We start from the raw sequence: 24,854 nt of genomic DNA on the forward strand, positions 1-24,854 counted from the left end.
GGCCCCAAACCAGATGCATCCTCCTTCGGTCAGAAAAGGCACCTGCTTTTTTATATTGCTGTCTTCTAAATCAAAACCCAGCAAGAGGATATCAGATTAGCAGAGTCCAAGTCCATTCCTCCCCCTTGGCTACCAGGGAGGCTGGGAAACCGAAGTTTCTGGCATCTGCCAGATGTTTGGCATGGCGTGGTAGCGTAATCAAGAGGGGAAGGCTGTTCAGGAGATGCCGGTTGCCTTCCCATACTACTCGTCCTTCCAGCCTCCCTTCAATTCTCAGCTCTTCCAGAAGCATCCCACGCTGAACTCCATAAGCCATAAGCATCAGGGCCAGTATTCATGCAGGACTTGCCTGCTGCAGTTAACGGGACGCTCACAGGCATCCCCCCCCCCCAGCTTTGTAAGTCTTCTCCTGTCACCCCCACATCACCTCTACCTCTGTAGACCTTTGAGATCTTTTTTCTTTGTTTTTGTTTGTAAACCCCAGACCTCATTAGTCTCTTCTTTGCTATATTTTTTACTCTGTCTTACCCAGCCAGTTTCATCCTTTTTGCTCTCTGTCACATGGGTTGGTCGGTTGGTCTTACCTCCCCCACAGCCCCAAAAAACTAAACTTTGTAAACACAGGAGCCATTTCTTTTTTCTTCTTTTTTGATCCCCCACAGTACCTAATGTCATGCTAAGTGTACTGTAAATATTTTCTGATTATTACAGTTCATTATCTGAATGAATGCTTTTCAAATGAATTTCAGTAGTGTCTATTTGAAAACAATAATGAACAGAAATAAATGAAACAACAACAACAACAACAAAAAAAACCACCCAGGGCTATTTAGGCCATGTACCAGCTGATATCTAGAAATTTGCCTGTTAGTTTTAAGGACTCATTCAGCAGACTTACTGAGTGCCTACTGTATGCCGGACATTATTTTGTGTGCTTGGAATACATGAATGAAGAAGAAAAAAAGAAACAGACAAAATAGCTCTCTCGAAGCTTACGTCCTGGAGAAGTCAGACAGTTAATAAACACGTAAGTTATAAACGCGTTAGAATTGTGCATAAAAGAAGCAGCAGAAGCAGAGCAGGATAGTGTCAGAAGCACAGGGTGGGGTTGGAATTGGCATTTTAGATAGGACGGTCAGAATTGTGAAGAAAAAAATTTGCTTCTAGACAAGCAGAGAAAACTGAATTTTTGCTGAATCTGAGATAATGTAAAGAGGTAGTTCTGTGAATTGGGTAGAATAATGGCATTTTGGTTATTTTTAAAGTCCTTATCTGTTGTTTGGGGGGGAAGTCTAGGGAAGGGGAGGGGCAGAGGGAGGGAGAGAATCTTAAGCAGGCTCCATGCCCAGCTTGGAGCCCAGCGTGGGACTCAATCCCACAACCCTGAGATCATGACCTGAGCCGAAATCAAGAGTCAGACGCGTTACCAGCTGAGCCACCCAGGCGCCCCAAGTCTCTATCTGTTGTAAACTGAAATATTTATGGGGAAATAATGTGACCTAATATAATTATCCGGGATTTGCCTCAGAATGTTCCAGCAAAAAAGTGGGAAGGAAGGTGGGGGGAGGGAGAAAGGAAAAGTTGAGTTAGGGGAGAATAGATGAAAGAAGAATGGTGTAAAGTTGGTATTTGAAACTTGATCAGTGCAGAGGGTTTCCTCATACTATTCTTCCTATCTGTATAGATGGTCTAAAATTTCCATAATAAAAGTTACATAAGACAGATGAATCATTGAACTCTATCTCTAAAACTAATAATACACTGTATGTTAATTGAATTTAAATTTAAAAAATAATAAGTTTTTAAAAAATTTTTTAAAAAGAAAAAGAACTGGTGGTCAGTAAAGTCATTCAAGAGGTGACTTTTTTTTTTTATTTAGAGAAAGATTGAGTGTGTGGAGGGATGGGCAGAGGGAGACTCCACTGAGCACGGAGCCTGACACAAGGCTCGATTCCATGACCCTCAGATCATGACCTGAGCCGAAACCAAGAGTCGGATGCTTAACCGACTGAACCACCCCAGTGCCCCAGGAGTGACATTTAAGCAGACAAGGAGGAGAGACATGCATGGATTAGTGTTAAGGAAGAGTGTGGCATGCAAAGAAACATACGGCACAAAGCATGTTCCCAGAACCCTTACTCCTCGAATGGGGGAAGGTGTGGGAAATGAGGGCTGGCAGATACTTGAGGGGTAGAATAGAGAACAGAGCCTTTCAAGTCACTGTAAGGACTTCAAGTGCAGGTCACACCAATGAGACTGCTAAGGAGCTGCTTCAGAGTCCTGCCCAGATGTATTTTCTTCATTGAACCATTTAGGTACCTGCATTTCTTTGCTCAGATCCTGAGATGAGAGTTTGTAGTACATGATCGGTGCTATCCAATAGAATTTTCTGTGATGCTGGGAATGCTCTATCTCTGCTGGTCACCATGGGAGCCCCTGGCCACAGGTGGCCGTGGAATACTTGAAACGTGCCTAGTGTGATCCAGGAGCCCACTTTCTGATTTAATCTTATTTTGATTAATTTTAACCTAAATTTAGAGGCCCACCTGTGGCTGGTGGACCACGCAGTGTTAGGATGGTTAGTTGCACTTGGGCATTTCCCTCCACGCCATTTTTATTCAGTTCCAGCAGCCAAGTCATTCTCACCTCAGGGCATTTGCACCTCTGCCGGTTGGTTCCCATGTGAGCTTAAACGACACCTACTCCAAAGGCCTTCCCTGACCTCCCTGTTGGAGGTAGGTTCCCCCTCCTGATGGCGTCCTCAGTTCATAATTACGCTTGGCATTTACTTACTTTCTAAAGCCAAGAGCTCCTCAAGGTCAGGGGTTTGATCCTCTTGTCTCCCCTCGTGGGCCTGCAGCAAACGTGGGAACAGAAGCAGCGTCCGTGTGTACAGTTTCGGGGGGATAGAGACGGGGCCTCTAACCCAGTTTGGGGAGGGGTTGGTGAGTCCGGAGCAGTTTCTCAAACCTTAAGTAGGGCTTTTAGAAGATGAATAGGAATGAGGAGCATGAAAGTAACGTTGTAGAAAGGCCTTTCCTACAAAGATGAGAAGGAGCAGCAGGTAGGAGGAGTAAGGAAAGCATGGGGTGGGGTCTGCGGGCCTGTGGGCCGTGTGTGCGGATTGGGAGGGGTCCTGATTGTGGAGGACCTCAGAGGCCTTGGGATGTAGCGTGTAGGTCAGGGGCCGGCAGATATTTTTTTTTTTTTTTTAAGAGCCACAAGTAAATAGTTCAGGCTTTGCAAGCCCTAAGGTCAAAACTTCTGAACTCCACCACTGAAATGCAAAAATAGCCTTCGACGACATGCAAATGGCTGTGGCTGTCTTCCAATAAAACTTTATGGCCACACATTCAAACTCCAGATAGTCCTCAGAGGACATTAACTATTCTTTTGATTTCTTTTTTTTCCAACTATTTAAAAGAGTAGAAACCATTCTTAGCTCGTGGACCATTCAAAAACAAGCTGCCGGCCACATTTGGCATCTGGCCATGTTTGGTGGGAGGCATTAAACGGTTTGAAGGGGGACAGGAAGTGGTCAGATCAGGATGTCAGCTAGCTCCATCTGGCTTTGGTGGGATCTCAGGGGCACATGTGAAGACAATGAAGACAGTGGCGGTTTCTGTGAAGAGGCTGGGCAGCAGTCTGGGTGAGGGATGGCGAGGTCTGAAATAGGGCGACGTTAACAAGGATGGGAAGAAAGGCCTGCCTTGTGACCTATATTCTGCAGTCAAAATCAGTAAGAACTTGGTGATGGACATTCAGGGTAAGGAGTAAAAGAATGGTGCCCTAGGTCAGGCAGGACCCATCAGCTCTCACTGACCAGCTGCAATACGGAGTGCATCTTAATGCATATTTAGGTTTGGGCCACTTATAGGGTCTTCCTTTAATCTGCAAAATGAGAGCAGCTTCAATAAATAGTGCCTCACCTAGTCCTCAGATTAGTCCCCTGGTGGGAACAATTTTGTTTGCTGTTGAATGGATAACCTAATTCTAGATGTTACTCTAGAAAAATGATACCCCAGTACTCTGTAATAATCACCTAACCGTACTGACATTTTCCCCCATCCTATCCTACCAAAAGAAGTAGCTAAATGATCTCCTTCAAAGTATATAATTGCAGAACGTAAAGTAGGCTTCTGGTATTAGAAGAAATTCCAGTGGTAGAATCTAGGACATTGATTATAGTAAAACTCCTTTTGCTGTCCAAATCTTAGCTGCTCTTACGAAGCAGCAAACAGTGCAGAGAGAGCAGGAACCTTGTAATCCCAATTGTTAGTAAATGTTTCGTTACCATAAAATTACATAAATTATTCCTGCAGCCCTACAAAACTACCTTTTCACTTGCCCTGTTCTAGGGGATTTCTGCTGTGTGAGTATTAATGAAAGTGGAGTTAATTTACGTTACAATTTCGCACGCCACCTGGGGACACAAAGACTTGGGTTATATAAGAAAACATGTGTGCGGTGTACATCCTGCAAATCTGCATTAAGGTAACTGATAAGATTGGAAGGGATTAACTCGGTGTATTTTGTAATGTCATATCCTTGCTTTTCATGATGTTGATTTTATCCCTCTGTGGACATTAGTTTTCTCCCTGAATCAAGTAGCTAAGTTCAGCTCCTTTAGCCTTTATTTTTATCTGTCTATGAGTTTTTTTGAGAGATTTGTTTGGTGCAAATCTCTAATACCTAGGTCTAGGATTCTTTAGCTGTTCTTTATGGTTGTCTAGTCAAGAAATATATCAAGTTGCTCAGTGAAAAAAATGGGTGATTGACTAACTGAAATTTGCAGGATTCAGAAGGTTGCTTTAGTATCATAAGGTACTTGGCCAGTTACCAAGGTGGCAATCTTGAACCAAAACATTTTTCTCACTGTGATTGCCCCAGCTGAGGAAGGGCCTTGGATATAAAGCTATTACTTGCTGAAGAGGGATGCCTCATCCCTGCACTTTGTTTTATCCCTTTCTCCCGTCCAGTGCCCTTCTCTGTGCCCCGTCCAGGCACGCCCCGCCCCCACCCCGGCCCAGTGACTGAGTGCTCTCAAGCCCAGTGATTGGAATAGCGTAATGGTAACCGCTGTGTTTGTGCTTACTCTGTGAGGCATCGCACTGAATGTCTCCACCTGTCTCTTGAGAAATGTGTTGCTGTCACCTCCACTTTATAGAGGAGCAAACAGACCTGGTGAGGATAAGCACCTTGCCCCAGGCTCCGTGGCTAGAACTGGACTGGGGGGGAGCTCAGATTCAGACCTAGTGGGAATTGCAGTAGGGTTCTGGGGTTTGTGCCCACAGGACCAGCTCCGCCTCGCCTCCCAACCCCTCTGTGCCGGGCGCTCCCCTGAGCCAGACTGCAGTGGTTCTGTAGGCATGGGCTTCCCTGGTCACCTGCAGGGTCTTTGCTTGTCCTTGCCCTTGTGTCTTTATCCCAAGGCATCAGTAGAGCTTTCAGATCTGAGGCAGCTCAAAATATATGGCAAGGAGTGCCCAGGAGTGTGCCGGTGGACTTATGTCGCTGGGCACCAGCCACTCCCTCCTGCACCTAAGCAAAAAGGGTTTATCGGAGCAGGAAACATGTCTGATTTCTGGAGTACCATGCTGGCATCTTTTAATCGACGTCCACCATGATGCTGGAATCTGGTGGATTCCACCAGATCTCTTCCACCTCATCTCTTCCTGGGTTATTACAGAGGCCTCTTAACTAGGTGCTCAGTATCCAGTCTTGCCTCTTCCCCAGTCCATCCTTCCCCCACAGCCAGATGTTTCTACAACAAATTTAATTGCCACTCCTTGTCTAAAATCTTTGTGACTTCCTATTGCTCTTGGGATCAAGAATGATCCTTTTAGGTTCCTTCTAAAGCCCTGAGTAGTCTGGCCCCTGCTCGTCTTTGCAGCCTTGTCTTGCACGGGGCCTCATGCCCCTCACACTGTCTGTCATCCTTCAGAACCTGTGTTTCTCCAGGAAGCGTGGTTTTTTCCTTGCCTCTGAGCCTCTGCTGTTCCATCAGTGTCCCCTTCGTGCACATCCCCCAGCATAGCGCTTGCCGGTATCCTCACTTTTCTTCACCGCTGTGGTTTACTCAGTTACAGTTCTAGGCACAGAGTAGCAGCTCAGTAGACCTCTCTTGCATGAACAAATGAAAACTACCCATTCCATTTTAGGTTTTTAACGTTAATTTGGATCTGTCTCCCACATTCATGATTTGGGTTTGCTAATATTGCTGACTCAACTTCATTTATCTTTTCAAATTTTTACTTTTTTTTTTTTTTTCCCTTTCTGTAAGCTTCTCTTTTCCCACTCTTCAAGTCCTCCTTTTTAAAGATGTTTTGGACTGCTTTTCGGTCTAGTCATCATGATTACCAGCACAGCGATCCCAGGTAGCTCTCGGCCATGCTCCGCAGGACTGTTGAAGCCTCTGGGTGCAACTCTTTCAGCCTGCAGGGTCCTTCAGTAGCCGCCCCAGCCCTGTTTGGGCCACGTGTGCCAGCAGTGCGGGGAAGGATAAACGAGTATTGTGTTTGCAACAATGTCTTTTTTTTTTTTTTTTTTTTTTTTTTTTTTAAAGATTTTATTTATTTATTTGACAGAGAAAGACACAGCGAGAGAGGGAGCACAAACGGGGAGTGGGAGAGGGAGAAGCAGACTCCCTGCCGAGCAGGGAGCCCGATGCGGGACTCGATCCCGGGACTCCAGGATCATGACCTGAGCCAAAGGCAGTCGCTTAACCAACTGAGCCACCCAGGCGCCCGCAACAATGTCTTAAAGGGATAGAATTCTCTGTTATTTGTTGGGGTGAGCAGGGAGGAGGAAAGAGGAAGGCAGTTTATGATGGGCAGTGGTTCTGGGGGGAAAAAAAAGGAAATTAAATTGTGTAAAGTAAAAAGGAATCTCTAATAAGAAAATGTTCCCTAGTTCCAACAATTCATATGCTGGATGTACATCTAGATTTACTTAGCACAGCCCCCTCTCCACTCCCATCAGCGACAGCAGAATTGTTGTTGAGGTGGGCCAGGTAATAGCAGTTGTTCTTTGTTGCTTTTTCCTCACTCCAGAGGTGACCCTGAAGGTCCACATCAGTGACGCCAGCACCCACCAGCCCGTCCCAGATGCGCTCATCGAGATTTTCACCAGCCAGGTGTCCATCGCTTCCGGCACCTCGGGGACAGATGGCGTCGCCTTCATCAAGTTCCCGTATAAGCTGGGCAGTCAGCTGATCGTCACCGCCACGAAGCACGCCTATGTGCCAAACTCTGCCCCGTGGAAGCCAATCCGATTACCCGGTAAGGCCGTCCTAATCTTTCCCTGGAGCAGAGCTCATGGTCCATGCTAGTGCTGGAGTCAGGCACAGAAGTGATTTGAGAGTGGAAGGCAGGTGATCAGAAAAATAGGGGTTTAGTCTCTGCTTTACTTTTGGGGGACTTCTTTTTTTTTTTGAGATTTTATTATTTATTTGCCAGAGAGAGAGAACAAGTGCACAAGCAGGGGGAGTGGCAGGCAGAGGGAGAAGCAGGCTCCCTGGGAAGCAGGGAGCCCGATACGGGGCTCTATCCCAGGACCCTGAGATCACGACCTGAACTGAAGGCAGACACTTCACCAACTGAGCCACTCAGGCGCCCCTACTTTTGGGGGCTTCTTATGGGAAGGATAGGTGGGGTCCTGTATGAAGCAGGTGGGGGCTCTCCCTCGGTTTACACACACACCCGAATCAAAAGCCTTAGAGTTTCTGCCCATTTCCCCAGCATCCTCCTTTGTACCTTTTTGATTCCAACTGGTAGGATGGCACTGGGGCCATGCCCTGGAACGGAGCTTCCTTGTTCTGCTTCATGGGGCTGACAGAACACTGGCCAAAGAGGCAGGGGGTGATGGGAACTCTGTCTTTCTCTCTCCCCCTTCTCACCTGCTAAGGGAAAACCCACTCCTGTGTGTTTCCTCAATACTCTTCCACACTTCGGCGCTTCTGATCACCCAACATGCTGGGTATTTTCCCAAGCATTTCTCAGATTCTCGGATGCCAGCTGGGTGCCCTACAATTTAACTCCGTTCTGACACTATCCACTATCCACCTGGAGACAGCATCAGATCCCACAGGTGAAGGGCTCGGTCCCACATGACTGCCCCCACCCCACGTCAGACACCAATCACAAGTCCACGTTGTCCCCTGGGCTTCTGACCCACTGGCTATAAATCAGAGGTTCCCCAACCCCCTCCTCAGGTTCGACTCGGTGGCCGCAGTGGCTCTCAGAAGTCAGGGAAACAGTTGTTAAAAAACAAAAGTCAACCAAGTAAATTTGAAGTCTGTTTGGCTTTATTTAAGTGATTCGTAAATCAGGCAGCATCCATCTCAGAAGTAGAGGGGAGCTTCGAGGAGTTGCACAAAAGGGAAGATTTTATAGGAAGGAAGGTGGGGTGAGGAGTTATTAGCAAAAGAAAAGAAAGGATTGTTTCAGGCAAGGTCACTTTTCCTTATGGGGGAGGGCAGGGATCTTACTAGGTGGGTCACTTTATCTTTTGAGGGGGAGTGGAGAGGGCCCATGTGACAGATTACCTCATTGATGCTGATCAAAAAAATTCCTGACTGACCCAGTTAAAACTGTATTTAGGTTAGGTGAGGTATTAAGTTCCAGTTTGGTGATTCGGCCTGAGTGACGCCATTTTGGGCCTGTGGGTTTTTTTGGTTTTTGTTTTGAACACAGTTTACTTTCTAGATCACTGGTTCATTACAAAGGTATTGAAGGAACAGCCAGATGGAGGAGATCGTTTAGGCAAGGAGTGTAGGAAGGGGCACCGCACCTCCACGCCTTCTCTGGGCGTACCACCCTCCCAGCACCCCCGTACGTACAGCTGCCCAGAAGCTCTCTAACCTCATCCTATTGGGTTTGTATGGAGGCTTCACGACATAATCAGGACTGATGAACTCATTGGCCACTGGTGATTGACTGGACCTCTAGCCCCTCTCCCCTCCCCCTGGTCAAGGGAGTGAGGCTGAAAGTTCCACTTGGTTGGTTCTCCTGCCAACCAGCCACCACCCTTAGGTCATCTAGGGGCTTTCCAAAAGCCGCCTCATTAGCTAAACCCACATTGAAAGAGACATGTTATGAGTAATAAAAGTCACCTTTATGGCACTTATCACTTAGGAAATGCCATGGGTTTAGGAGCTGTGGTCTAGAAACAGGACCAAGACCAGATACATATTTCTTACTATAAATCACAGGATTAAGTCACCATTCACCCCTTCACAACGCTGGTCTCCCACAGGGGCAAGCATGGTGTCTGACACAGATTCACGGATGGGGTAGGTGGGGAGTTGGATGTGGCCCCCCTTCTGTCCCCTCACCTCTGGCTCCCGCTAGTACCTGGACCACATTATCTGTTAGCACCAAGATTAGGGACAAGGAGGGGCTGAGGGCTGGAGGGAGACGCTGCCAGGGTGGAGTTTGGAAACAGGCTGACCTGGTTCTGGCACCGAATCTGTGCTTGAGCCCCTCTAGCTTCCTTGCCAATCTCTGTAGAATGGAGCTCATACCACCTGGTAGAGTTGTTCTGATTGCAAAGCAGTTAACATATATAAACGACCTTTCAGTGCCTAAAGCACAGTAGGGGCTCAATAAATAGCACAGTGGCTGGCAAAATACCAATGTCAGTGTTCAACTCTGTGCCACTGCACCACTAGACACACTCCGTCAGGGTCCCCGCTGCCTCTGGGGACACATGGGAGCCAAGTGTGGCTATACCTGCCTCATAAAGCCCTAGCGTCTACCCTCAGTCACAAAATTCTCTTTAGTTCTATTTACATTTATTAAGTACCTATTATGCGCCAGGCGCTGCCCTAGCCGCTGAGAATAGAGATCTAGAGACACAGAGCTTGCCCCTGGGGAGTTTGTAACTTAGTCCGGGAGTTATGTAGTCAGCCACCAAAGCCATTCCCGTCTAATGGGTATGTTCACGCGCATATATGCATAGGGAATGCTGGAGCAGGGAAGGTTCAGCCTAGGTGAGGGAATAAAGGCTTCCTGGAGGAGGTGGGAGGGGAGCGGAGTCTGGAGGATGAATAGATATTAGCATTAGAAGGTGCTTGTAAGGGGCACTTGGGTGGCACAGTCGGTTAAGCATCTGACTCTTGGTTTCGGCTCAGGTCGTGATCTCAGGGTGCTCGGATCGAGGCCTGCATCAGTCTCTGCACTGACTGTGGAAGTCTGCTAAAGTTTCTCTCTCTGTCCCTACACCCTGCACCCCCCACCCCCCCGCCGTGTTTGTATGCTTTCTCTCTCTCTCTCAAATAAGTAAATAAATCTTAAAAAAAAAAGAAGAGGTGCTTGTAAAAAACACACAGATTCCAGGACTCATCCTTTCAGTCTGGGGATTGATCCAGAAGTCTGCAATTTACCAAGAACCTCCCCCCCCGCCCCACAACACACACACACACACACACACACACACTCCACTTACGGATAAAAGCATTCACTAAAGTTGGAGACCACTGCTTTGTGAACTATGGGAAGTGGATTTGATATAGGTACAACTGAGGAGATCTTCTGGAAAAATCTTAGAGAAAAGGGGATAAACCATGAGAAATGTTTAGCAGACAAAATGCAGAATGTCTCTGGGAACAGGTGACAAGAGCGTTAAGGGAAAGGACAAAACAGAAGAAATGTAAGTTGAATCTCGGGTTTCTAGCTGGTGACAGAGCGGATGGAACAGATGGTCAATAGGGTTGGGAGACCCACCACTTCATGGTTCCCTAAAGTTGACTCAGTTGATGCAGTGGGTTAAAAGAAGCCCTCTTCTGCTTCCCCACTCCCCTGTGCATCCTCTCCCCAGGCTCGGGGCTCAGGCAGAGGGGGATGCAGGTGCTAGCGGAGGTTGAGGATGGGAGGGCAGGAATGAGTGTTGGGGGTCATCATTGAAGATGAGTTTAGTGGAGGGGACACTGGTTTTGAGCTGCCTCTGGGACACAAGTGTGTTCAGCCTGTAGTTTGAAGTGATTTGAAGGCTCGGGGGGTTTGGAGGTAGAAGTGTGGTTTGGGGGTCATTAGCATTGTTGAGATAAGAACCATGAACTCATTAGCATTGTTGGGTTCAAAGCTATGAACTCACCAAAGCATGGGGGGCAGACCTGGGACAGAATCCTCAGAAAGCCCACAAAATAGGAAGATGATCTTTATTAGGTTATATATGAAGAAAATGTTTGACCGCTTCCATTTTTCACACTGAGAAATCACTGGAAACAACCCAGGGAAGTTTAAATGGTAGCTGGACACCACAACTCCACCTTTGCTGGGAGAGCCCCCGCACAAACTTTCAGTATGTTCTATAAAGTCACCATGCACCCTGGGGTAGTCAATACTGAGCCCTGGCTTTCAGGGGAAATTCAGGGTTAGGGTCCTAGGAGCTTCCTGTCATAACATTTTCATCAGCCAAGCAATACATCACCTTGGTTTATGTGTGTTTTGGGGTGTTTAAAGACACATGATTTAGGGGCACATGGGTGGCTCAACAATTTAAGCGTCTGCCTTCGGCTCAGGTCATGATCTCGGGGTCCTGGGAGATCTGGGATCGAGCCTGCATCGGGCTCCCTGCTCAGTGGGGAGTCTGCTTCTCCCTCTCTCTCTGTTCCATCCCCTGTTTGTGCTTTCTCTCTCAAATAAATAAATTTTAAAAGCTTGTAAAAAAAAAAAAAAGACCCTTGATTTAATAATATACTGCTGGTTCATGAACATGGAACTCATGGCCAACAGCTCCGTAACTCCTGGTTGAACAAAGCTTATCTAACATACATTTTTCCCATAAGCACCTCCCAGCCTTCCTGCAGTTAGGAATGGCAGCCCTGGGCCTGGGGGGCCGTTTTAAACAGCGAAATCACCAAAAAGAAGCACAGGAATGTGAAAAACCTGGCACTTACAGTATGTGATCTGAAAGGAAAAGGCAGAGTGTTGCCTTGTTTGACCTCAGCTGGGAATATGTGCATCCGGGCCTCAAATTTTTGACCGCTCTGTACTTGCACATATAAAGCATCATGAGGATTGACTGTGGGATCACAAATGAATTTTAGCAAGGAGGCGCATTCGCAAACAATCCACGAATAATGAGGGTTCAGTGTACTGTAATTACATTCGTTTTGACTTTGTAAACATGATCATTTGAGAAAAAGCAACCGTTTCCATAATATCCATTTTCTTAAATGAGTCAAAAATGGAAACGATGTGGCTTAATTGGAAGGGTTTGGGACTAAGCATGAAGACCCCTGGGTTCTCGCCCCACCCACCCCCGGCTGCCCCCCCCACACGGGGGCCCATCACGGCTTTCCAAGCCCACATTTCTCATTTCTAAAACTAAATTAATTAGACTGAATAATTTTCAAGGATCCACCCATGTCTTTGATTATTTTTCTCTGTTTGCCTCGTTAATATAATCAAGATACTCTTAACTAGAATCTGACAGAAAAGATGACCAAACCTTGGACTTGCCTATTATGAAAGGCAGAGTAAACTACTGTTTCCATGCTTGCTTTTGGAGGTCAAGAAAATACTGTTGGTACTGCAGATAACTGGACAAGGAACAGAGAAAAGCTGGGAGCCTCTCCTAAAATGTGGTGACAATTCGAAACTAGAAAATGCTTTCTTCTCTACACGTGCGCACATGGTTTTGTTGACATTCTTCAGAGATTTTGGAATGGATTTCTTTTTTCGTCCTTGAGTCTTTCCTGGAGAATGTATTGGTTTTTCCCTTTCGAGGAAGGAGGTATAGATTGGAGAGGGGGACGCCCAGCATAAGGAGAGTACCCTTTACCCTTGGCAAACAGGTAAAACAAATTCACTTATGGAAAATGCAGTCCATCAGTGAAAGACTGTAAGTCCACCTCTTAATTAGGCCCATCTCCATAGTTACTGCTCTACCAGGCCTGTTGCAGCCACCTCCAGCTCGGTCCATCTGCCCCTTCAAACCACCTTCTATATTCAGTGAGCATCCGTGTCTTAAAAATATGTTCCTACATGTATATATATATATACGTATATATATATACGTATATATATATATGTGTATACATATATATAATTATGTTACACGTCTGCGTGAAGGGCTTCAGTGTCCCCAGGATAAAGTTTAGATCCTCCTTCCCTAGTCCCTTCTTCCTTATGTATCTCATGGTCTAGATGCCTGGGCAATTTGTTGTTCTCTTGATGAAGCTGACACGTCGCCCGCTCTGTTTGTCCGCACGGTTACTCCTTGACCGATGCTCTCTTGGCGAGTTTGTCTTGGGTGTTCCATGCCCAGCCTGGCTGTTCGCTGCTCCGTGCAGTCTTCCTGACTCTCGCAGGTGGAGTTCGACATTCCTTTCTCTCTACTTACCAAAACATAAACATCTGCCCGGGAGGACAAGAACCTCCAGACATCAGCCAGCATCCCCCCTGTGATGGGGGTCTGGGGTCTCTCTGCGCCCCCCTCCCACACCCCTTGGGGCATTCAGTCCCTTCTCTCCTGCTCCAGGAAGCTCCTGTGGTGCCTCTCAGCCCACTCATCATGAGAGGTCATTTTTCTCTCCAGGATATAAAGCTTTAGAACGTCTGCTAGAGCGGATGCCTTATGTATGGAAGTACCAAATGTTTTCAGTTAAGAGATGTTCACAGAACACCCTGCGGTGGTCACACAAATCTCGAGAGACTGATCACAGGTGACTTCAGAGCTCAGAGTCTCCCACAGCGGTCGGCACAGAGCTTTTCAGGGCCCAGGAAGTGCCACTTGGGATGTGTGTAAGCTCTCTGATGGGACAGGGCATTCGTGAAGGCAGCATCGCTACAGTGACCCTTTCTTCTGGGCCACTGGAGACCCAGTGCTGTTGGGTGAAGGGGTCATTGTTAAAGAAGGTTAAGTGTCCCTTTGAAGTAGTTACGAAGGATTTATCCAAGGTAGGTCTCCCTGCTTTAATCCTGGCTCACACGCATTCCCTGACCCTCCCTCCCCCAACCTGAAGTGACTTTTCTCCCAACTTTGAACTCCTAAGATGAATTCTTTTTTTTCTTATTCTTTTTGTTTTTGTTTTTGTATTTAAAATTATAATTCATATACCATTAAGTTCACCATTTTGAAGTGTGCAGTTCACAAAATTACACAACCATCACCACTAACTAATCCCAGAATATTTTCTGTACCCCCCATGACCCCCAGGCCCTGGCAACCACCAGTCTCCTCTCTGTCTCTGTGGTTGGCCTATTCTGAACATTGCAGATAAATGGAATTCTGTAATATGGAGCCTTCTGTGTCTGGCATCTTTTACTTTGCGTAGCGCTTTCATGGTGCATCCGTATTATAGCCTGAATCAGTAGTTTATCCTTTTTTATGAATGAATGATGTTCCATTGTATGGATGGACCTCATTTTGTTTATCTGCTCATTGGTTGGTGGATATTGGGTTGTTTCCATTTTTTGCCATGAACACTGACTTATAAGTTATCGTGTGAATATACATTCTCAGTTCTCTTGGGTCTCTACCTAGAAGTGGAATTGCTGGATCAGATGGTAACTCTGTGTGTGATATATTTTGAGGAACCACCAGATTATTTCCACAGCACCGAGGTGCATTCTTATGTTGCTCATGGCAATGACCACCTTCCACTTGTTGTGTGCCCCAGGCCCCTTCTGATTAGAACCTCGCAGGCCCAGATTGCCTCCAGCACTGATCTGTTCCACGCTTCAAGCACTGGGCCTTGTATATAATGGCAGCTCCGTAAGTTGACTGTAGAGGGGATATGAAAAGAGAGGTCATGTCCAAGGCCAGCTCACTGGTCCCCTCCGGGCACTATTAAGAGCCAGTAGTGCTAACAGATATTCTTAGCACTTGATATTTCTGGTCCCTGATATTTTCCCAGAAAGTCAGTTTACCTCTCTAAACCTTGCTTTCCTCATCTTTAAACTTGGACTGGATAAAGCCCAGTGGGTCTTTGAATTTGAGTCTGTGTAGCATAGCAGTTGAGAACAGACTCCAGAGTTAAGTCCTAGCTCCAGTATTTACCAGCTGTGGGATCTTGCACAAGTTAATTCCTTACCTATAAGCCTGTTTCCTTACCTGTCAAATGGACAAGTTAATAGTATCTATTTCATAGAGTTGGATTTTTTTTTAAGATTTATTTACTTATTTGAGAGAGTGTGTGTGCGTGCGTGCATGCACGCACATGCGTGAGCAGAAGGAGGGACAAAGAGGGAGAGAAAGAATCTCAAGCAGACTCTTGAGCATGGAGCCCAACAGGGGGGCTCCATCCCACGACCCTGAGATCATGACCTGGGCCAAAACCAAGAGTTGGAGGCTTAGCCAACGGCGCCACCCAGGTGCCACCATAGAGTTGTTTTGAGATTTAAATAAATCACCAAATTTAAAGCACTTAGAATAATGTCTGACATGTTACTAAGGGTTCAGTGACTTAGTGAGCATTATTTTTCCATAATACATTTATTTGTTTTCTCTTCGATTCATGTTCTCCCCAGAAACATGCAGGCTTTGTGAATTTTTTAGTTGAAAGTCTAGGCACTTAAGCAAGAATTTTAAAAACAGCACGAGTGCTGTCATCTTATTAGTTTCCGGAATACGGGGGCATGTTCTTCTGTCATGTGTCATTTGTTAACCTGAGCACATGTTTTTAAAGTCTTTTTTAAACATTAATATCTAACTTTCTATATTTTACATTCATATAATGTGTAGTATGTTCCTAATGTGAAGAGACTCAGATACTTTACTAAAAACTTCTAGGCAAATAAAAACTAGTTGACTGTTGTAGCGTGAGCAGTTGTTATACGAGAGATTGCGGCATTCTCGTAGCATCCAGAAAGTCTTGCTAATCAGACTTAAACAAAAAATGTTTCCTTTCTCTCTACTCACAACACTGCTGACACAAATGAATGGGGCTTTTTCTCAAACCAACCAATTCTCCAACTCTCTGGACACCAATGGGGTGTCCTACAGTTCAGTTCAATTCTAGCATTACCCAGAGTCAGCGCAGACCCCCAGGTGAAGGGCTCAGTCCCACGAGACTGCCCCCCCCCCACTCACACACAACTCCTAGCATGTCACCACCTGTGCTTCGGGCAACTGGCTCCAAATCGGGCGCCTACGACCCTTTCTCAGGTTCAGTAATTTGCTATAATGGCTCAAGAACTCAGGGAAACATTTATTTACATTTGCCAACTTATTATAAGGGATATCATAAAGGATACGGATGAACACCCAGAGGAAGAGATACACAGACGAGGTCTGGAAGGGTCCTGAACACGGCAGCTTCTGTCCCTGGGAGTTGAGGTGTCCCACCCCCCTGGCATGTAGATGCATTCACCAATCTGGAAACTCCCCAAACCCTGTACTTTTGGAATTTTCATGGAGGTTTCATTATGTAGGCAAGATTGATTATGAATTTAATTTCTCACCCCTCTCCCCTCCCTGGAGGTGGAGGGGTGGGGCTGAAAGTTCCAAGCTTCTAATTACAGCTTTCTGGTGACCAGCCCCCATCCAGGAGCCCACCCAGAGTCGCCTCATTAGAACAAAAAAATCCTCCTAACACCCAGGAAATTACAAGGGAGTTAGGCGCTCTGTGTCAGGAACCAGGGTCAGACACCAAATAATATTATATATTTTATTATGTCACAATACTAAAAATCAGTATTGTTGATTGATTTGAAATCAGACAATACAAAGAATGCGGTGTGCCCCAAAAATTAGAGTGGGCGCTTTTATTTAAATTTCAGAATTCCCTTATGTCCATTTTTGTTTCTGCAGTATTTTCTTCACTGAGCCTGGGCCTGCTTCCAGAACGATCCGCCACTCTAATGGTGTATGAAGATGTTGTCCAAATAGTCTCAGGATTCCAAGGTATGTTGAATATTGAAAAAGAGAAGTGGGGCGCCTGGGTGGCTCAGTTGGTTAAGCGACTGCCTTCGGCTCAGGTCATGATCCTGGAGTCCCGGGATCGAGTCCCACATCGGGCTCCCTGCTCGGCAGGGAGTCTGCTTCTCCCTCTGACCCTCCTCCCTCTCATGCTCTCTGTCTGTCATTCTCTCTCTCGCAAATAAATACAATCTTAAAAAAAAAAGAAAAAGAGAAGTGACAGTAACTTTTGTTACTGTCTGCTGTCTACTAAGATCTTAAAAGAGACAGCTTCTTGTCAGATGGTGATGGCAATGAATTTACCCAGAGCTGAACACAACGTGTGTTGTCCGTGTGAGTGCGCAAACACACTTGAATTTTTGGTTAAACTATCCACTGGCTGTGATCTTGTTTCTTTAGGGCCAGCCTTTAAGTGCGTGAGAAAAAAGAAGGGACCGCCACCACTCTGCCCATACCACATCTCTCTCTTTTCCAAAGTTGAGGATATTTACCTCGTGGGTTCAGAGCCCAGGACCCCACCTGAGCCTCATGAGCAAAGGTTCATAAGTATTCAAGGGGTTAGAGTTTCAGTTTTGTACAACAAAAAGGATCTAGAGATCTGTTGCACAATAATGTACCTAACAGGGCGCCTGGGTGGCTCAGTTGGTTAAGCGACTGCCTTCAGCTCAGGTCATGATCCTGGAGTCCCGGGATCGAGTCCCGCATCGGGCTCCCTGCTCGGCAGGGAGTCTGCTTCTCCCTCTGACCCTCCCCCCTCTCATGTGCTCTCTCTCTCATTCTCTCTCTCAAATAAATAAATAAATAAAATCTTTAAAAAAAAATAAATAAATAATGTACCTAACACTATTATACTGTACACTTAAAAATGATTAAGATGGTAAATTTAATGGTATGTGTTTTTTAACACAACAAAACAAAATACCCCCCCTTAGAAAAGAGAGAGAGAAGGTTCATAGACTTTCAAGTGTGGTCTTTTTCTCTCTCTTGTCCCTCATTTTCTTAACCCATCTGACATACATGCAGTGATGTGCATAAATGTGACCTCACACCTAATTTCTCTTGTGGAGACTCTAGTACCGAAAGCTTAAGGGATTTCTCTGAGCTGGTGGTGGGGTTAGAATTGGGAATAATACTTATGTCAAATGTATTTGTGCTGAGATCACTTTCTTTCATCTAAATCATGGGCCAGAGAGTGATCTTTCCAGCTTTTAATGTTCCATCAGATTAATTTTTTATTTACTTCATTTTAATACCATTTGATAAGAATCATTCTCTACCTAACCACATTCGTGTGCCATTTGCAAATGAAGTGAACTCATTCATTCCTTTTTTGTTGAGTGGCTGTGGGGAACGTGCAGAGGTGAACACCCAGCCATATAATTAACATATAACATTGTATTCCTTTTAGGCATACAACATAATGATTGGATATATGTGTATATTGCAAAATGATTGCCACAGTAAGGCTAGTTAACATCCCTCACCCCACATAGCTACAAATTTTTCTTCTTGTGATGAGAACTTTAAAGACCTTCTCTCTTAGCAACTTTCAAATATACAATACAGTATTAAACTGTAGTCACCATGCTGTACATTATATCCCCAGGACTTAGTTATAACTAGAAGTTTGTGCCTTTTGAGCCCCTTCACCCACTTCCCCCCCCCCCCCCCTCTGGCAACCACCAGTCTGTTCTGTTTCTATGAGTTCGGTTTATTTCAGATTGCACATGTAAGTGAGATCATGTAGTACCTATCTTTCTCTGTCTGGCTTATTTCACTTAGCTTAATGTCCTCCAGGTTCAACCATATTGTCACAAATGGCAGGATTTCCTTCTTTTTTATGGCTGAGTAATATTCCATCATAGATCACATTTTCTGTAGCCGTTTATCCGTTGATGGACACTTAGGTGTGTCCACGTCTTGGCTCTTCTAAATAATGCTGCAGTGAACATGGAGCGTGATAATGGTTTTCTTGAAATGAGGGAACGATTGTACTTCCTTCTCATGTTCTTCACTAAGAGAGGAATCTTTAGTGTCTTGCTCTCATTTCGACTGGACTAAATTCCGATAAAGACCAAAATGATCTCTATCAGAATTTTGGTCTTTATCAGAATTTAACCCAGTGGAAAATGATAGCAAGAGTCGAATGGTTGCAATGAATGTCCTTGATACAGATAGGCTGTCCTCACCCATTTATGTCATGGCATAGGTTAGGATAAGCAGAGTATAATTTAGAGCTGACTGCAGCTCTTCAAATAGCAAATGAGAGTGACGAATCCCCTGGACCAGACTCCTTGTGGCTTTGGAGTTTGAGATCGACTTCTCATCTCCTGAGGAGAGGAGCCCATACAGCCTGCAAGCAACTCAGACCCAGCCTGGTCGGGACTCTGCTGCTTCTGATTGGGGTTGTTGCTGTGCCATGTGTCCACGTGGTGGGGGGACTGACACAAAGCAGTTAAACAGGGAGTGCGACCCACATGTCATAGCATCTTCTTTTTAGATATGCCTTAGGACCCATTGTTTTCTTTCACAGCCTCGAATGTTTTGATTTTTTATTTAAAAAAACTGACCACGGGGCACCTGGGTGGCTCAGTCAGTTGGGCATCTGCTTTGGCCCAGGTCATGCTCCCGGGGTGCTGGGATCGAGCCCCGTGTCGGCTCCCTGCTTGGCAGGGAGTCTGCTTCTCCCTCACTTTCTGCCCCTCCCCCCGCTTGTGCGCACTCTCTCGCTCTCTCTCAAATAAATAGTCTTTTAAAAATAAATAAATAAAAATAAAAGTAAAAAACTGACCACCTGCTATATGTTACACAACATTCTAAGTGTTCCTCTTAACTGGCCCTTCCCCCACCATTTCCTCAGAGTTAGTCCTCATCTCCTCTCTTGCTGGCTGTTCTCATTCTTTGTTCCAGTTTTCTTCTGCTTTCTCTGAATTAACCATTCTTTCCCCGAGATGTTGGTCCACCAACATCTTTGGTAGAACGTTCTCAAGAAGCCAGCTGGGCTTCTGCAGTGTGGACCTGCCCGTGGGCCTTTATAAATGGAGACGAGCCAGGCTGCAGGATACAGACCAGAAACGACATTGTCCAGGAGAGCCCACCGCACCCCGCCCCACCCCTGCCTGCCCCAGCCCTCCCTCACCCTGTGTCCTCTGGGCACAGATACGGCTGCAGCAACTCCCTTCCTCCTCTTCTCTGAGCACCGCCCCCCTTCCTGGTCTGAAATGTCCCTGAGCTCACACAGCCTTCCCTGCAGCCTTCTCAAGTGGGGGCTGAGCTTCCATGACTTGCCTCTTTGCGGCTCCTTGGAGGCTGACTGGACCACTCACCACCAGTGTCTTGGTCAACTTTCCTCCTGGACTCATGATATGAGCTCCTAGTTCCCAGGCTCACGATGCTCCTCTAATTGTTTCTTGGGGACGTTAGCATACCTACAGACGATGCCCATCTGGTCCCCCTACTGCTGTTCCACTCCCGGGGTGCTTCTCTCCCCCACTGGGTGAGTGACCACCCACTTCTGCAGGCATGCCTTAGGCCTCCTCATTCCAGCAAATGCACCACCTCCAAGCTCAGCCACCACATTCCCTCCTCTTACCTGTGACAACAGCTTACATACCACTGAGGGCTCCAGAGCCATGACCCACCATGTCCTTGCCAACAGGATTCCCTCCCTCCCCAGCCGAAGTGCCATGGCCCTTCGTTGGAATTGTCCCCTTGCAGTACCCGCCCCCCAGTGGTGTTGCTCCCCTCCCCCTCTGCCACGTTTGCCTGACTCAGTAACTTCTGAGCCTGGTTGACCTGAGCCACGTTTGGCCACGCCAGCACAACCACACGTGGCTGGACGGACCCTCACATTGCAGCCACTGGTTGTGCAGCTGGTTCATGACCACAGGCCTCGAATGGGCATCAGCCCTGCGAGACAGGGGCCCTTCCTGGTCATTTGTTTTCTGAGTCTCCAAGACGACTTTGACACCCTCTTCTCCATCTCCCGACTTCCTGTGTGTACACCCACACTCACATCCTCGATCTCAGCTCATGACGTCGCTACATACTTCACGGAGAAACTGAGAACCCTCCCTTGCCCACCGCAAGTCCACACACGCGCCCGCTGCTCCTTGTTGTGCTGGAAGGAGGGTCCCTGTCCAAGTACATGCCACTCCCTCTGTTTGTGCTCTGCATCCCCATCTCTTCTCTTCCGCGGGGACTTCAGTGTTCCCTCTTGCTCCCGCCCCACCGTTTTCTCCCACACTGGAGTGGACAAATATTACAATTGTGCATCTCTGCCAGTTGCTTCCGCAACCATGCCTGGCTCTAGCCACTGCCCTGGGTCCCTGTGACGTCTACATGCCCTTCTTTCCTGTTTCCTCGACTGTCTTTCCCTGTTCAGCACACTGCAAGCCCTCCCCTGCTTCATTGCTCCGTACCGACTGCTTTGTTGGAGTCTCTTATAGCCCCATGTGGCCAAACCCAAGGACGTTTCTCTCCGCATCTCCCTGGACGTCTCCACAGCATCCTACAGAGATGACTCGAGACTCTCCTCCCTTCACTCCCGTAACATCATGCCTTGATTTTCTTTCTCCTCTTGGTCACTTCTCTGGACACTCCGGTGACTGTTCTGGGCCTACATTTCTTCTTTCCAGGACTCTCCCTAGAAGATATCATGGGCCCATGCCTTAATGCTCCCCGGACACAGATAACTCCCAGTCTCACCTCCAGCCTGGACTCCCTGAGAAGGAGGCCCAGAGCTAGCTGCTGCTTTGTCATTTCCACTTGGCTGTCTAATAGGCATCTCAGACTTATACACACAGAACTCTGGCTGTGTTTTACTCTCCATCTCCGTAGGCAGTACAAACATGGTACCTCAGGGGTCAAGACAAACCCTAGGAACTACCCCTGACCCTTCTGTCCTCACAGCTGGCTCCCTGGCAGGGCTGCTTCTCTCCATCTGTGTTGCACCACTTGGATCCAAGACACTAACCCCACCCCCCCACCCCCCCAACCCGGCCCGGAGAGTTGCAGTAGGTTTTTAATTGGCTGTCTCGTTCCCACCCTCACCAACCTATAATCTAGTCTTCACCCAGTTACAGCGATCAAGTCCCCTTGCTTCTGCTCTTCAGCAGCTTTTCCTCTGTACTTGGAATAAAATCCCAAATGCTTACACTCGGTGCTGGACAGCGCCCTGGCCCTGAGTCTCGGTGGCTGCGCGATTACCTGGAAGGTAAGGGTCGGTAAGAAGGGGCGGAGACTGCAGTATTTGTATACATGGTTTCCCGTGGGCAGGTTTTCTGCAGCGGCCCCTCCACACATACTTCTTAGTCCCCACAGTTCCCATTGTAGACCTTTCCTCTTCTCCTTCCCAGGCACCTTTGACCTCCACTGCACCCACGTGTGTGACCCCTTCTCAGTCCCCCTCTCCCCGGGAGTGGCACTAACCCTAGCAAGCTGTTTGTGACAAGGGCTCACACTGCAGCCTACGGAGCCCATTGCTGTAACCACACTTTATCCCACCATGCCTGCCAGACCTCCTCGTCACTGCCCACTCCGCCCCTCACTGTCGCCCGCCCACCCTGAGACCTCATTGTCTCCCCTGGTGACTCTGAGGGGCTTCTTGAAGGATCTCCGCATCGTGTCATATGCCCTCGGTAAACCATCACCTTCGCCCCGGGTACCAGTTGTGCGTGACCCTCATCTCTCCTTCTTGTGCTCTATGAGTCAAATAGCGTTCCAGGGCCCAGGCCTTATACCCTGAGTAATTTCACGTGATGTCCCCGTGCTTGCACACACTTGCCTTGTTTCTGTTGCCCACTTGCATTGCCAGGCCTGTGCCCTGATCCAGGCCCTGGTCACTCTCCCCTCGGACCATGCAGCAGCCCCCAGTTGGTGTACTTGCCTCTAGTCTTTGAGTTTGGATTGGTGCTGGGCATGAGATTGACCAGACTTCCCACCTCTTGTGTTTCCTTTCCAGTACACCTTGCACTAAACTGCTAGAGGAATCTTCTGGGAGCAGAGCTCTAGTTCTTTCACTCCCCCATCCTCCCTCCCCTCCCCCATGCCCTAGAATAAAATCCAGTCTCCTTCCACAGCGCACACCCACTTTGTGATCCAGCCTCAGCCTCCCTTCTCTGGGCTCTTCTCCTTCACATATTGAAGGAGAAAGTATTCTAGCCTAACTGAATTTCCTTTTCTGTTTTCCATCTGGGGTGTCCCACCCCACCTTGCAATCTGTCTTCAAGCCCTCCTTGGACGTCAAGACCAGCTAAGGACACATCCTCCAGGAGGTCTTGTCTCCATCTTCCCTGGAGATGTGATTCATGCAGGTGCCTTGCCCTTCAACCTCAGCAGCCAAGGGGCTTATATCATGTGACCCCTGGCTCAGGGGTAACCAGTCCACAGTGCAGCCAAGGGCTGGGACCCAGCTGGAAGAGAAAGTCTGGAGCCATCCGTTCTTCTCTCTCTTCCTTTTAGTGGAATCAAGCTAAGAACCCAGAAGAGGTGAGACTCTCAGCTGAGTGGTTCTGAGGCACAGAGGGTCTGTGAGCATGCCAGGCCACCTTGGAGCCCAGGTTAGAAGAGAAGAGAAAGTATGAGTAAGAAAAGGGAGGCAGTTAGTAGCAGGTCAGAGAAACGCAGATTGGGGATTAGTGGAGTCCTGTTGATGACACTGCATTCAAGTGAAATCTACAGACACCTGCTGTGTTGCCCCGAGTTGTCCTGAGCCCAGAACCAGGTGTTCCTGCAGCTTCCATGCCCTCTGGCTCCCATCCTTGCATTCTGACCCATCTCTGTCTCCCTTCTTGCCCTTCATGTCTTTATCAATAACCAGAAGAGTGTATTAAAACAACCCTCTAGCTGGGGGCTGTGTATCTTTTTATGATAACTCCCTTTCCCATATTTGGTAGTAATACCTTATCTTCCCAACTAACATTTTAAAATCTGAAGGTAAGAAGTATGTCATGTTCATCTTAAAACCTTCCCAGGGCCTGGCCCTATACCTGCCTTATGATAGGTATTCAATGAGCAATTCACTGAATGACTGAATAAATAAAAAAAAATTTTTTAGGGATGCTTCGGTGGCCCAGTCGGTTAAGTGTCTGCCTTTGGCTCAGGTCATGATCCCAGGGTCCTGGATTGAGTCCTCCATGGGGCTCCTTGCTCAGCGGGGAGACTGCTTCTCCCTCTGCCTCTGCCCTGCTTGTGCTCTGTCTCTCTGTCTCTCTGACAAATAAATAAAATCTTAGGAAAAAATTCTAAGATTTTATTTACTCATTTGAGAGAGAGAGCGAGAGAACAAGCACAGAGGGAGAGGGAGAAAGCAGACTCCCCTCCAAGCAGGGAGCCTGCTTCTCCCTCTGCCCCTCTCTCTCTCTATATATATATCTCTTATGAATAAATAAATAAAATCTTTAAAAAAATAATAATGCTGCATGCTGTTTCATGTTTTCTTACCAGTTGGAAGGAAAGCCATGTGTAGATAATTTTTGGTCTTTGCAGTTCTGTTCTATAAAATTAATATAAAACTGTATTTATAAAAGCTGTATTAAATGTTTGTTCTCAGATTGGTCAAGTGTAGGTGAATTTATTTTTTTTCGTGGATTCAGAGGAGAAAAATCAATTCTTATTCGATCAGAAATGTAAGTACTGTAAGTCTTTGAATTTTAACGTGTTGCTCAGATGTTATAATGTGTCAAACGCTCCTGAGAAAAGGTAGGTAGTGTGCCGACAGTTCAGTGATGAAGCTTCACACGTTACGTGCATAGTCTTAGGTGATGAGTTTTATGTGACACTAAAGTAAAAGCTTTCAAAGAATGAAGGCCACTGGGTGGAGATGAACACAGAAGAGGGGAAGGAGCCCATTGTTCTCGGTAGTTAGATGTTTCATGCTTCAGTGGATGTTTTTGTTTTGAAATATTTACACCCAAGTAAAATAGAATAAACTCATAGAAAATGAGTTTTCCTAGAAAAATAAAAAGACTGCCCACTTGTTTTCCTCT

General features: G+C 46.8%; 1 protein-coding gene across 1 annotated transcript in view; it reads left to right on the forward strand.

Annotated features, from left to right (window-relative positions):
* FAM171A1 (family with sequence similarity 171 member A1) overlaps nucleotides 1–24,854 on the forward strand; it is a 124,963-nt gene that overhangs the window by 59,365 nt on the left and 40,744 nt on the right. The window contains exons 2-3 of the mRNA XM_044914997.1: nucleotides 7,053–7,280; nucleotides 16,759–16,851. Coding sequence (XP_044770932.1) covers nucleotides 7,053–7,280; nucleotides 16,759–16,851 — 321 coding nt within the window. The remainder of the gene's footprint in view (nucleotides 1–7,052; nucleotides 7,281–16,758; nucleotides 16,852–24,854) is intronic.

Source organism: Neomonachus schauinslandi, chromosome 5, assembly GCF_002201575.2.
Source record: "Neomonachus schauinslandi chromosome 5, ASM220157v2, whole genome shotgun sequence".
NCBI classification, from domain to species: Eukaryota; Metazoa; Chordata; class Mammalia; order Carnivora; family Phocidae; genus Neomonachus; species Neomonachus schauinslandi.